Here is a 14267-nt window from a genome sequence, read left to right on the forward strand (position 1 = left end):
TGAGTAGGCTGGTTGGCACGGAGAGAACTATCTGAAGTAGAGAGTGAGCCGCGCTCCAGCAGCCGTTCCTCACACTGCTCTGCTCCCTGATTGTGAACGAGGTATGAGCAGCCGCTACCAACCTGCTGCTGTTTTAACTTCGTCATGGGGAACGGTGGCTTTGAACTGTGAGCTAGAGTGATCCTTCTCCCTTAAGTCGTCCGCTGGGTGTATCCTCACAGCAGTGGAGAAGCTGAGACGATCTGGGCGCCTGCCCTTCCCTGTGCCACCTTAGCCTTCTCTAGTACTCGCTTGTTTCCATTTTCTGTGCTTTCCCCTTTTGTCTCTCAACACACTTAGTTTTCTTTCACTGATTTAGATATTCCTAGTTTATTAACTTTTACTAAACCCCGTAAGTCCGCCAGTATCTACCCCTTTTCAGTCGTTTTGTTCTGAATGCTTATGTAGAGTTACAGCTGACACTGTCTCCTTTATGGCATATTGTTTGTTTATGTGTGTTGGCTTTTCTCCAGGGGATGTACCTCATTCAGATGTGTGACAAATTTGGAAAACAGACAAAGGAATGAGTTTGCTCAAAGTAGAGCTGCCAGATGGTTCACTATAGGACAGGCTCCACATTCTGTACTGTGCAGTAGCGTACTGCGAAGGCACGGGTTTGTTGATGACTGTCACGTGTTTTGTGTGCTGTACTCTTTGTACTCTGTAAACAAGATTTACAGAAGTGCTTTCTTTCTTTCTTTCCTAGATTACACAGAAGTATCAGCTCCACGAAGTCACTGCGTATCTGTTGGAGAAGAAAGGGGATGTTCACGGCGCCTTCCTCCTGCTGCTGGAGGTAGCGTTTGACTGTGTTCATTGTCACACTCTGTCTCTCTGAAATGTCTCAGTCTATCCTTGTCTCTTGTGTTTCGAGGTAAGCTGCAGACAGAAATATGTTTTATCTTGGGGCTCATTGAGAACAGCCCCATATTTATGTATGGCACCATTTTAAAGTCATAATTTATATTCATGAAAAGTATCTACAGTGTAAAATGGTATAGCCAAGCCACCTACAAATTACCAGAGCAAGAGTGATAAAACAATCTCATCCCTGAAGATCCCAAATCTAGAAGTATGCCAGGTGTCAAGAGACTGGAGGGAGATGCAATGACAGTTTGCTCATAACTAAATATTACACAGCACAACATCACTTATAAATGTAATAGGAGAGAAATCTCAAAAGCATCATGGTGACATGAAAGAATTATACAAAAGAAAACATTGGACATTGAGAAAGTGCATGAGTGGTTTCCTCTTAGTATAATGCAAAGGTAGCGATGATCACTATTTTCTTTGCAGACCATGCACAAATATGTACATTTGTCAAAATAACTTTATCAAATGTTATATGTACAACTGTGGATGTTAGGGAAAGTCAGACGCAGGACTGGGACTTGTGCTATGAGCATAGGTTTGTCACGTCCTCACCTCATGCAGCTCACCCATGTGTTTCATGACCTGATAAGAATTTCATACTCGCATCGAAAACACGATAAGTTGCTCCCCTCAGTGCTGCTCTAAGGGAACCAGTGTGACTGCTCAGTGGTACAGAGGGGCACACATGGGCAGACTGGTGACACTTGATCTTTTGTGGCCATTCCTACGCTGCAAACTATGTGGATAAGTAGTCAGTGCTGAATGACAGCAGAAGAACATTGTGTCTGTTTATTTACTTATTTACACCTGTATTTCTGTGGGCACACACAAGCCACAGTGTCCATGTGGAGGTCATTTCTCGCCTTCCACCATGTGGGTCCCAGGGATGGAACTCGGGTCTTCAAGGCTTGGTGGCAGATACTGAGCCATCTCATCACCTGTTTCTTTGGGGTTCATCTCTAAAATTTGTTCTGCAAGTATTTAGAGGGTAGAAATATGAACTGTTTGGTCACCTCTGTGTTTTTACCTTCTAGAGACTGCAGAGCAGACTGCAAGAGATAACTCGGCAGGGTGGAAGTAAGTTCTTGGATGTAAATGCTTTTCCTCCACTAACCATATGTTGTAAAACTTTTTATATAATATATTGCCTTAATTTAGTAATAACTACACATAGCCATTTTCATAGATACTCTTTATTTTCATGGCAGATGGAAGTTTTAGAGGTTGTCAAGGATACTTGACAGAGAGTCATGCACTGCTGTGGCGTGATGAGGTTAGCTGTGTAGGGACTGTGGCCTCTCTCACTGCCTTGTGGCCATTCCCCATTGTACTCTATACATGTGCCTTGGCTGTGTGTAGGTGTTGGGAGAGGCTGCTCATTCGTTCCCAGCTGCCGAGACTCGAAATAACCACACAGAAACTGTATTAATTAAATCACTGCTTGGTCTATTATCTCTAGCTTCTTATTGGCTAATTCTTACATATTAATTTAACCCATTTCGATTAATCTGTGTATCGCCAGCAAAATCCCAGCTCATCTGTCCCCAGTGGAGGCTACATGGCATCTTGCCATGCCACTGGTCCCCAAGGTGCTCACTGTGGTGTCTGACTACATGTAGGTCCATGACTAACAGGCTTAAACTTGGTGTCTATGCCAAACAGCAGCAGATCCGAGCTTCTTGTCTACTGTACCCCCAAGCAGTAAATCTGGAGTGACTGACACAGATATATAAGCTTTGTTGTGTTTATTGACATTTCTTTTAATTTTTAAAAATTATCATAAAACAAGAAAAAAACTACCAAAAGACTTAGCAACAATAAATATTATCATACTGTAGTACATACATCCCCACTATCTGGCTGAATGTTTTCTGTCACCCCAGCAGAGCCTCTGTTCCTATGGGCAGCAGTTCCCCAACACCACTTTGTCTTCTGCTCTCCAGTTACAGCATTCACTTTCTGATTTGCCTGACTCATGAGAGTGGAATCCTAGTGCATTTGAGTTTACCTTTGGTGTAATGTCTTTAAGGTTCATAAATGTTGGAAAACATGTCAGAATGGTCCTCTAAAGCTGCACAGTGTCCCGCTGTGTGGGTGTCTACCATGTGCATTTACCCATTAGCAGACACTTGGGCTGGTCCACCTTTGGTCTGCTAGATAGTTGCTATGAACATCCTTGGTATGCAGGTATTTTTAGGTTCTCACTTTCATTTCTTTTGGGTATAAAGCCAAAATGGGATCACTGAATAAAGCACTAACTTTAAAAGTTCCTTTGTGCTGGGAGTTGGATCCACAGCATTACTCATGCCTGCCAGACGGGTGCGTTCACTGTTTTAGGGTTCTCCATAGCAGGCCATGGTTCACAACCTCTGCAGTGCGTGAGATCAGTCACGCCGCATTCTCACTGATGCGTTCATCCTTGCCCCTTCTCTCTCCTTTCTTTCTCCAGTCCTGATGGGTGTCGGGGGCTGCCTTCCACTCCACTCCTCTCTCCCTTCATCCCTTATTTCCATCTGTGGCATCAGATGTTTTGATTGGCCGAGCATCTTCTCATGTACTTGTTTTGACCACTCACATTTTTTTTTCCTGGAAAAATATCTGTTCTGCTCCTCCATCCATTTTTAGTTAGCTGTTTGCTGACAGTCTAACTTCTCCTGCAGAAGGTGAGGGAATCCTTCATGGGTGAGTTGTAGGTTGTCTCACCTCTTCTTGAACCCTTCCTCCATACATTCTTCTAGTTCTCTTTCATCCAGCAACTCTGTAGATAATTCACCCATACTTTTTGATGCTGAGGTCCTAGGTAACAGAGTTTGTGTTGAATCCTGGCCATCTTGTATTACACTATGGCTTTTTGGAACCTATGAAAATACTTGATTTACTTTTCATATTGGTGATCAAACTAGAATCTAGTTATTACTTTTGAACTGTCAGTACATGCTCAATCAATTTGATTATGTTATATTTGGTGCATTTTGTGATATTTTTCTTAAATCTAGCGTTAAAAAACTAATTTTACAGATATATGAATAGGCAAGGGAAACTAGAAAGGGCATTTCCTGATCACTCTGGTAATTTGTAGGCAGCTTGTCTGGAAGCCAGTTTTCCAAAGTTCATGGTCTCATAACCCATTTAGTAACAGCCTTCTGCCTTCAGATCTGCTGTTGACAGTGTGCTAAGAGATCCAGATATCTGCTGAGTGCATGGCCTTGTGTTTAGTTCCCATAGGTAGCCCGCCCTCCTTTGTGAAGGAGACACGGGGAGATAAAACTTGTAATATAAGTGGAACAGAGTGTGCCAGTGATGCCGTGGGAATGGCAAAGGAGTTGAGAGAGTTCAGGGACTAGTTGTGACTCAGTCTGTGTTGTAGAAAGACATACTATACAGAGCATGGAAGGGGGCTTTGAGGCTTGGGTCGGGAGTGTGTGGATGTGGCTGGCCACTAGCCTTAGGCAGAGTCTGCTTTTAAGGACTGGGGATCTTTGGTGGCTTTTGTACAGAGAGGTGATCTGATTGGTCTTGTATGAAAGAGAACAGAAAGGAAGGCTTAGGTCAGAAATGCAATGAGGAGCCAGTGCTCCATCTGGGGACAGGGAGGGCACAGCAGGCTTACAGGTAGAACAAGGGGTACAGAGAAGGAAGCCTCAAAGATGAGAACGACTCAGATCGGGGAACTTGGAGATGATGGCTCTAACTGCTCTGGAAATGACGGGGAGAAGCAGATCTGAGGTGAGGTGAGTAAGGTAGGTTGGGCTTGGCTCCTGTATTAGTTACCTTTCTCAGTGCTGGGACAGGGTCCTTGATCGGAGTGACTGAGGAAGGAGGTGAGGGTACAGTCCTTCACAGCAGGGAGAGTGTGAGGCAAGAGCAGCTCTGGCTCTGGCAGCAGGAGCCTGAGGCAGCTGGTCATGTGACTTTGGGTCAGGAAGAGAGAAGCACAGGCATTCTGCTTGTTTTGCTTTATTGAGTCTGGACTCTAGCCCTCAGGATAGTGACACCCATGTTCAGGGCTCTCCCAGGACTCTAGCCCTCAGGGTAGTGACACCCATGTTCAGGGGTCTCCCAGGACTCTAGCCCTCGGGAGAGTGACACCCATGTCTGGGGTCTCCCAGGACTCTAGCCCTCAGGGTAGTGACACCCATGTTCAGGGGTCTCCCAGGACTCTAGCCCTCAGGAGAGTGACACCCATCTTCAGGGGTCTCCCAGGACTCTAGCCCTCGGGAGAGTGACACTTATGTGGCTCCCCAGCTCATCAGTAAAAACTCGTTGGATCCCCCCCACCCCACAGCACACATAGGGGTATGTTTCCATGGTGATTCTGAATTCAGTTGAGTTGACAATAAAGATTAACCAACTAAAGCTACACACAGAGAGAGGGGAAAAAAGTGTGTGATTTACAGAAACTCTGAGGTCATAGTAGGATATCTTTTAAGTGACATTCATCCTCTTTCCAAATCTAGATACAACAGAGGCTTTTCCACTGAAGGCTGTTGAAGATACCATGGTAGAGACAATTGCTCTCTGCCAGAGAAATTCACAGAATTTGAATCAGCAGCAACGAGAGGTAGGCTGATACCTGCTTAGGCGTTTAAAAAAACGTGTTCTGTGTGGAAACTCACAGTTAATTCTATTTCTACTGCCCTCTTGGCAACCTGAATTTAATTTGTTTGGGCTTTAATCACTTCTTAGTGTTCCCAGGAGCATAAGGCTCTTGACGTTATCATTGGGAGGATCTGGAGGATCCGGCTCCTCTCGTGCGCAATGGCCTCACGCCTGTGGATTCTGCTGCAAAGTGCTGGCGTGGGAATGCTGGGTCCCTGCGGGGCCTGTGGAGTGGAATTTCTGTTTGTGCCAGGTGGTGGAACTTGTAGTCGGTTGTCATCTCATCTGCTCACAGTGGGTACGAGCGAGCAGGAAGAAGACAGAGCCCTCAAGGGGACCTAAAGTGCAGCAGAGGGGAAAGGGAAGCTGTAACACGGTGATTCTCAGCCTTGGCCACACATGGGGGTGGCCCAGGGGCTTTGAACTTTTTCATTAGTTGTGCTGTACCCCGTATAATTAACTGACGTTCTCTGCAGCTAAGACCCAGTCGTCAGTGCGTCCTAATGCTGTGTACATGACTCCAGTGAGCAGCCAAGCTTAGGAAGCTCTGCTGCTGACAGGGCAGACTGAAGGAAGTCAAAACAAAACCCAGGGGGTATGAATGGGCATCTGGTGCAGTGAAATAGACACTGCAGGCAGCGTGGGATGGAGAGCCGAGTCCTCTGGTGCTTTTAGAAGTAAAGTGGTTTTGGTTTTGGTTTTGGGGTGGTAATTCAGTGACAGGCACTGGCCGAGCCTGTGTGAGGCCTGGGCTCCGTCCCCAGGGACAGCTGTAGCACAGCACACAGCCGCACTTTCTGTGCTTGCCGCTCAGTGCTCCTGATCTGGCATTGTATCGGGTTTCTGAAATGGGGAGCTAAGCTTAATTTTTCATATGTATGTACTATAGTTATTAAAGTAAAAAGAATATGTCTTGGCATGTTTTCTGTCTTCATAATTTTATAATTTCTCTTAGGTTTTGTCAGAGATTGTAAAAAGTATGCATATGAAGCATATTCACATATAGATGTTATCTTTTCCTTATTAAAACTTTTTTGGTGAAATAATACAGATACCTTAAAGAAATCATGCAGTGGTGGGGACTGGGGCATGTCGCAGCAGTTAAAGTACTTGACATGGGCAATGGCTGTTCAGACCTCAAAGTCCACATAAAGTCTAGGTGGATGTGGTGTCTGGAGGACTAGCCTTCTACATGCTTCAGGTTTGACTGAAGGTCTCCATGTGCACACATATACATGAAAATAAGAAAAAGTCATACACTGTAGAAAGTGCACAGAAGGATTTTAAAGTCTTGCAGTACAGTCACATGGTAACTCAGAAATAGCCATTTGGGAATACCCCTGTGTGGTTTTTGCCTGCCAAGGCTGATACACTTTTGGGAAAACATTAACCAGAGGATACTTTCTCTAAAAAATACTGTGTTTGATCTCCTCTAGGAGCCAAGGACTCTCTAAACTGCATATAAATGTTTCTTTGACTTATTAGTTCTTAATAAACCTTCAACAACATAAAGTCTGAGTAGCTGCAATAGGTTAGGAGTTTATGCTTATTCTTGACATTCAGTGTTATTACACCACGATGGCATGCCATTGCAGAATCCACAGAAATGCATGCCTGATGTGGAATGATTTCTTATTAATAAAGAAACTGCCTAGGCCCATTTCATAGTGATTAAAAGAATACAGTTTCCGTGTAATTATTTCGGGTCATAAGCTAAGCTAGCCATGTGGGCGGCCGGGTGCGGGTGCTCACAGCCCCGCTGCTCTTAATTCAACACATGCCAGAATTTTTCTATCCCCGAGTCTATTTTTTTTCTTCTTCCTTTGGTTGGTTGGTTGTTTTGAGGCATGGTTTTGAACTCAAAGCAATTTTCATTTTGAACCTGAAGGTTGGGCTCCAGCCAAGGCAGAGCAGTGGACCTGACATAGAGCACAGAGTAGTCACTCTGAAGTCCTGGTGCTCAAGCGTTCTTTCCCTCTGGCTTAGCACTCAAGGTGCTCGAACCTCCTGGCCCACCCAGTACCACTCCTATTACCTAGATTTCCCCATCTTATTTGTTCATGTTTTAGATTTGCAATTTTAAGACCACAGAGTTCTGCAGCCCCACCCTCCATTACTCTGTTTGTATTGGCTCCTTCATGTGTTATTTTTAAAGCAAGTGGAGGTTACAAAAAGAGCTTCTGGTCCTTATACCAATTGAAAATGAACCATTGGATTTTACTTCTTACATGAAGGTCCTTCTTTTTTATCTGGGCATACTTGAATTTTCCTCTCTGTCATTGATTTGTTGTGAATCCATCCTGTGTTTTACAGTTCCTAAAATTAGTTCCTAAAATTAGTTCTTTGAGAGTTCATAGCATGGTTGCTGGTCATGCTCACCCCCTCACTCTCGCCATATCTACCTCTTTCTCCCACCCAACTTGGTGTCTTATTTTTTTTTTAATGCCTCAAGACCAGTTTTGCTGCCTAAATATCCTTGATGTGTGGTTTTCACTGGAGAGTGGTCAGATTACTAGTGACTACGTCCTTAGAGAAAAGTGTTTCTCCCTCTGCCTTAGTGCTGTGAGGAGAAACTATGACCACAGTTACTCTTATAAAGCAAAGCTTTTAATTTGGGGATGGCTTAGTCCATTGTCATCATGTCAGGAGCCTGGTGGCACACAGGCAGGCGTTGTGCTGGGAGGTGGGGGAGAGCGACTTTCTGATCCAGGGCAGCAGGTAGGGAGGGAGGGAGAGAGGGAGAGAGGGAGGGAGAGAGAGAGGGAAGGAGGGAGGGAGGGCCACTGAGAAAATTGAGACAATGGTCAAGTCCTGCGAGAGCTGTCTTATTATTTTTGTTTACTCTCTGTGTAAAGGGAAAGTGCAGGGCTTATCCAAAGCCCTGGGAGTAGTCATTGAGGCTGAACCATCTCAGCTAGCAGCTTTGAAGTTGTTTTAGATGTAGAATTTTGAGGATATTGTTAACAGATATTCTGAGAAGCTGGGTCACCTCGGCTACTTGTGTTCCTTGGTGTCTGGTTCTTTTTTTCCTGAAAACATACAAACTTTTAAAGGTAACATACATATCTGTCTGGAATATGCAAATTGCACAAATCAGCTAAAGATGATTTTTTTTTCTCTTTGAAAATGTAAAAGGCATCTGTTAACTTTAAATCTGTTTATACTATGTAATGAAACCTTTATCCATGACATGAAAGGATGGCATGTAATAATAAGTCATGAGGACTCTGTAACCAACAAGATTTATCATGTCTCATCCAGTCTTCAGGGCTGTTCCAATGACCAGGGATCAGAATATACATCACCTGTCTTGTAGGTTTTTTTGTTTTTCTTTATGTCTACTGCCAAGATTTTCAGGAGGTTTCCCCCAGTCAAATCTGGGCTTTATTAATTTTTGAAGAAATTCATAGATTTTGTCCTGTGGGAAAAAAGGAATAACCTTTCCCCCAATAACATATTTTCTGACTTCCATTCTGAAGTTAAGACATTTTAAACATATATAAGTTGTTTTAATTTAGTAGTTCCCATGATCCAATGTCTCTCAGCAGCAATTGGTTTTTGTTCATTAACATTTAAAAAGTTCAAAGTCAGCAAAGTACCACCATACAGGATCCAGACATCTTGTATATTTTCCTTCTTTACGTGGATTATTCTTTATTATATTACTTTACTCTCTCTTAAAGACTTTTCTATTATTTTTAACTTAATTTTTTATGATTATCTGTACCCATTTTTTTTCTTTCTTCAGCACCTAAACACCTTGTTAAGTATATTATATCTGTTCAGAGGTTTTCTTGGTCTGGACCTGACTTTTTGCATTGCCTGCAGCTACACACTTCCAGTGTTCTCTGACCACTTAAGCTGCTAAGCTACTGCTGCACTGGTGGCTACCTCTGCCCGCCCCCCATCTCTGAGAGCCTAGCCTCATGCCAGTGGGCACCTACCAGTGGGAATAGTGTTTATTTCCCCAGCTCTGGGAAGTTGCTGAGCCCAGTTTTGGAGTCCTGTATGCAGCAGTCAGCTAACTGCTTTGAGTGTTCATAGAGAGACCCAGATGGCAACTTCTCTGTCCCTGTAGTTGTGCCCCATGTTGGGTGCTAAATGTAGCAAACTTTCTTTTGGGCCACCAACATACTTCTTACTAATTATGCAAGCTTGGCCTTTAGTTTAGTCTTGTCCCCAGCTGGCTCTTATAACTTAAATTAACCTGCTTCCATTAATCTGTGTTTTGCCATGTAGCTCAGTTACTTCTCCTCTGTACCATATGTTCAACTTGTTCCATGTCTTGTTGACGTCTCTCTGCCTCCCTTCTTCCCAGAGTTCTCTCTCTCCCAGAAAATCCCACCTATACCTTCTACCTAGCTATTGGCCATTCAGCTCTTTATTAAGCAAATCATAGTAACACTTTCTTACACAGTGTAAACAAATATTCTGCAACAGTCCCCACTTCTGCATATCTGCTCCTATGTGTAAACACCCCACCTCTGAATATCTGTTTAGTATGCTGTTGTCTCATGCCCTGTGATTGCTCTTCACAAGGATAATGGCATCATGCATGTCCCTAAAAACCTAGCTGATTTCCTGTGTATCTCAAGGCAGCAATTCAAGTTGTATCTTCTCAGGTGATGGGATTATCACACTATGGGTCATTATTTTAACGTGGGTTCTTAGACTTACCCAACTAAAAATCTTAGAAATCAGTATAGTAAAATAAGAGAGATAAAAAGTAAAGGTTGAAAGGACACCCAAACACTCAAGTTCTCAAAACGAAGGAGATTTATTTGCCCCAGGGGGACAGAGAGCAGGGAATAAGAGACAAAGACAGGAAATAAAGGGCAAATGAGAAGGAAAAAGGAACAAAGGGGGGGGGGCATTTTCCCCAGAGGGACAAAGGACTGCCTCTGGACAGAGAAGGGACAGGCATGGCCTATAGGCAAATGGCAGTTTATAAAGGTAAAAGGGGAAGCCCTGTGTTAGGATGAGGTGTTTAATTTTGATTGAACATGTTAATTAGGGTGGCCAAAAGGGGACTTTTGATTGCTGTACTTTAATTCTTAGATCGCTGGACCTTGTGGTCAACCTCAGAAGAAGGAAGTGACCAACTAAGGGACGACCTTGGTGACTAGCTTTAGGAATGTAATCTAACGATTTTCAGCAAGGAAAATCCTATCCCAGGGGTTGGACAAGGCCTGCCAGAGTCCTTTCAGAGTGTGTTTACCATGTTTAAGGTTGATGTAGAAATTTAGTAGAAGAATAATTCTCCTATTTAAGATATGAATAGATCCCATGGCTTTTGTCTCTTCACTTATATCATCTACCATTTGGAAAGCAAGAATAAAACTTTTTAAGATAAGTTTTTAAAAACCATCTTGATTAAATAATTTTATAAATCAAATTTCAAAGCATAATAAATAGATAAACTAAAAGTAAAAGTTAGGTATAGCATGTAAAATAAGACTTCCCTAAAATAAACAAAGACATGCTGTGGCTGGGAAAGCGAGCTAGGGAACTGCAGGCTGAGTCCCTGAGAGAGAGTAAAGCGCTAAGACTGAATCCGGCTCAGAGAACCGCAGCGCAGGAAGAGGAGGAGGGTCTAGGAGCCAGGAGAAACCAGGAGACAGGGAGAGGAAACAGGAGATACAAGATGGAAGAGAGGTAACACCACGTGATAGAACATAGATTAATATAAATAGTTTAAGTTATGAGAGCTGACTGGGGACATACCTAAGCTAAAGGCCAAACTTCCATAATGAATAAGTGTTGTTATTTGCGGGCTAGCAGTCCCGAAAGCCCATTACACCTGTTTGTGTGTGTTCATCGGCAGTAGACAGTGGTGTCCTGTATGACATCACACTCCTGCCCTGTTCCGCTGACCCTTCCTCGGGGCTTCCTGTCAAGGTACTGTAAGGTGTTTATAAACGATTGCCTAACTGAGTTGTTGAAATGGATTGGCTTGGTTTTTGTGGTGAGATGGGAAGAATTCGAGTTGGAGTCAGTGTTATTATTGTGTTACCTTCAGCAAATTACTTAATTTCTTTCAACCAAGTGAAGATACCCATGACATAAGGTTTATGAGAGCAAACAAATGTGTAAGGTTTTAAATGGAGTCCTTAGTAGAAGTAAATAAGTAACTGGTGAATCTGATTATCTCTTGGCGAGGCTGGTAATGTTAATGAGTTCATCTTAACCTCCACTCCAGGAAAGACTTAGGAAAGAGTCTAAGGCTTGATATAGGAAAGTCTTCCGATAACCGAAGAACTGGAGTGGAGGCGAGGAGCCACAGGGCGGGGCCATGATCCCTTTTTGTTGACTAGTTAGAGCCTAGTAGGATGTGCTCATTGCTGGTTTGCATACAAACTCTCCGGATAGAAACAGAATTATAATCCCACATCCTCCGTGTGCTTCCCACAGCTGATGAAGGTGCCCTCTTCTGTCTGAGATCTCTGGTTTTCACCGTCTTTTTTCAATCACATTCAAATTTCCTCTTTGACTGGTTTTTGCCAGTACGCATACATTTCAACTGCCAACACTATGCTAATGGTTTGGTTTCCTCTGGTGCCACAGGCGCTATGGTTTCCATTGTTGGAGGCAATGATGGCACCACAGAAGCTGTCCAGCTCAGCTGCTCCTCATCGGCACTGCGAAGGTAAACCCATCAGAATCAACCTGACGGGCCCTCTCCAGCCCACTTCTGTGTGCAGAGCCTGCTGTGGCAGTCTCCTTCCCCGGTAGCTTTCTGCTGTTGTCTTCCCAGTGACGCCATCGCTGTAGTCTCTGCTCCACCTTGTGCATTTCTTCTGGGGACCCGTGTAGAATTTATCCAGAAAATGTTTAGTGTCAATTTTAAGATACCAAACTGGCCCAGGTTAACTAAGTTTCTAGGTAAGGTGACTACTTTCCCCTAAATAAAAAGAAAAGCAAAGCTAATCTTAATATTTTGTTTCAACAGCGCTGAAATCTTTGACTATGCAGGTTCTAAACAGTATGGCTGCGTTCATTGCCCTCCCATCGATCTTACAAAGAATCTTGCAGGTGAGCTCAAAGGGGCGGGGGAGGCTGAATATTGATGGAGTCCAGTTATTTTACCAGTAAATGAGGCTGAGGCTTATATCACCTATGTTTGGGCATTACCTAAACTGCTAACTAACCTTGAGTCAGTCTTGCATGGTGTCACCCTATGGGTATATAGGCCTTGCTTGCTTCTTTGGGGCTTGCATACACATTTCCTATTGTTTATAGCCCCTGGGAGACAATGGACACTTATTTCTAGCTTATCATACTTTAAGACTTTAAAAAAGAAAAATTCTCTAAAAATGAAGTGAATGTAGGCATTCTAAGTAATGGTTGTTATTTCAGTTTTCTAGCTCATTCTAAAAATACTTCTAAGTTGAAAACAGCCCAGCTGTAAATTCTAGCTAGCCTTTTGTCCAGAGTTATTGTAAGAAACATTTTCTCCAGTTTTCTTTGGCAATAAGACTTGAAACCTCCCAGCTTCATAAGAAAGAGAACACTAAAAATACCCTAAGCTGTATTTTTAGAAAAACCTGTGAACATGCTTGGGGAGACAGCAGGAATTAGACCGATCAGTCTTTCTTCTCTCACTTTATGTGTGGTAGTGACACATGCACACTTGAGCCCAGATACACATGCTTACGTGTGCACGTGTGCGCCAGCACACACACACACACACACACACACACACACTTTCACATGCATGGACACACACACGCATACACTTGCACACACACACACACACACACACACACACACACACACACACACACGGAGTCAAAGAGGGATAGGACTCCACTGGTCTCAACTCTTAATCCTTTGGAATGTCCCCACAGCTCCTTCTAAGATTCCTCAAGTGCTCCTTCCTGAGGCCTCTGGGCAAGCCATCTGATTCAGGGTGCTGCCTGCTGTAGTCTCCCTCACCACAGAGTGCTTTGTCCGCAGGAATTTAGGACCCAGGGTGTTGCTCAGTGTTGGAGCCCTTGCTTTGTCTAGTGTGAGGTCCTGGTTCATCCCCAGTACTGAAGGAAAAAAAAATCATGAGTATTGTATATGGGATTTGTAGGTCTAGCTGAGTAGCCCAGGCTGGCCTTGAACTCACAGATCTCTTCCTACCTCTGCCTCCCAGTCCTGGGGTTAAAGGTGTGCACCACACCCAGCCCTCAGGTGTGTATTTCCACATTCAGTCCTTGGTAACTATCAGAGACCGAGAAATTCAAGGTAGACTATTTCCACGTGTTGTAAATATGTTAATCCCAAAGTTTGAAAACATGTAGAAGCACCTGTATAGGACTAGAAGAAATGATCCCACAGTGGGTTCTGTCCTGTCTACACATTGTGCTTTATGGTGAGCTTTAGCCATATAAATTATAACAAAAGTCTGCCTTTCCTTTTGCAAAGCATTGTGTAACTTAGAAACGTTTCATATTTCAAAACTGACCTCTTTGAAACCTTTAATATTTGAAAATCTCGGCTTTGACTTACACTGGGATTCTTATAATTGTGCTGCTTTTAGCATTAAGTAACTTCTCACTAATCAGGAGGGTTTTCTGTTCTTAAATTTACTTCTTTATTTTTTTTTGTCTACTATAATTTTGCCCCTGTATATGAACAAGGATATTTTTAAAAGTACTTTTATTCATAACAATCTTTTGGTGTGGGGAAGGCAGTTATATAGATTGTGACTAACAGGTGTGTAGCTCAGTTGATAGCATGTTTGCCTTGCATACAGGAAACCCTGG

At 43.3% G+C, this 14267-nt stretch overlaps 1 protein-coding gene across 2 annotated transcripts in view; it reads left to right on the forward strand.

The window, feature by feature from the left end:
- The window catches only part of Vps8 (VPS8, CORVET complex subunit), a 219565-nt gene that overhangs the window by 144498 nt on the left and 60800 nt on the right, over positions 1 to 14267 (forward strand). For both annotated transcript variants that reach the window (XM_005368975.3, XM_013354407.2), the window contains 5 exons: positions 746 to 835; positions 1950 to 1992; positions 5373 to 5476; positions 12079 to 12160; positions 12464 to 12546. In XM_005368975.3, the coding sequence (XP_005369032.1) occupies positions 746 to 835; positions 1950 to 1992; positions 5373 to 5476; positions 12079 to 12160; positions 12464 to 12546 (402 nt within the window). The remainder of the gene's footprint in view (positions 1 to 745; positions 836 to 1949; positions 1993 to 5372; positions 5477 to 12078; positions 12161 to 12463; positions 12547 to 14267) is intronic.

This window comes from Microtus ochrogaster, unplaced genomic scaffold (genome assembly GCF_000317375.1).
Source record: "Microtus ochrogaster isolate Prairie Vole_2 unplaced genomic scaffold, MicOch1.0 UNK43, whole genome shotgun sequence".
NCBI lineage: Eukaryota > Metazoa > Chordata > Mammalia > Rodentia > Cricetidae > Microtus > Microtus ochrogaster.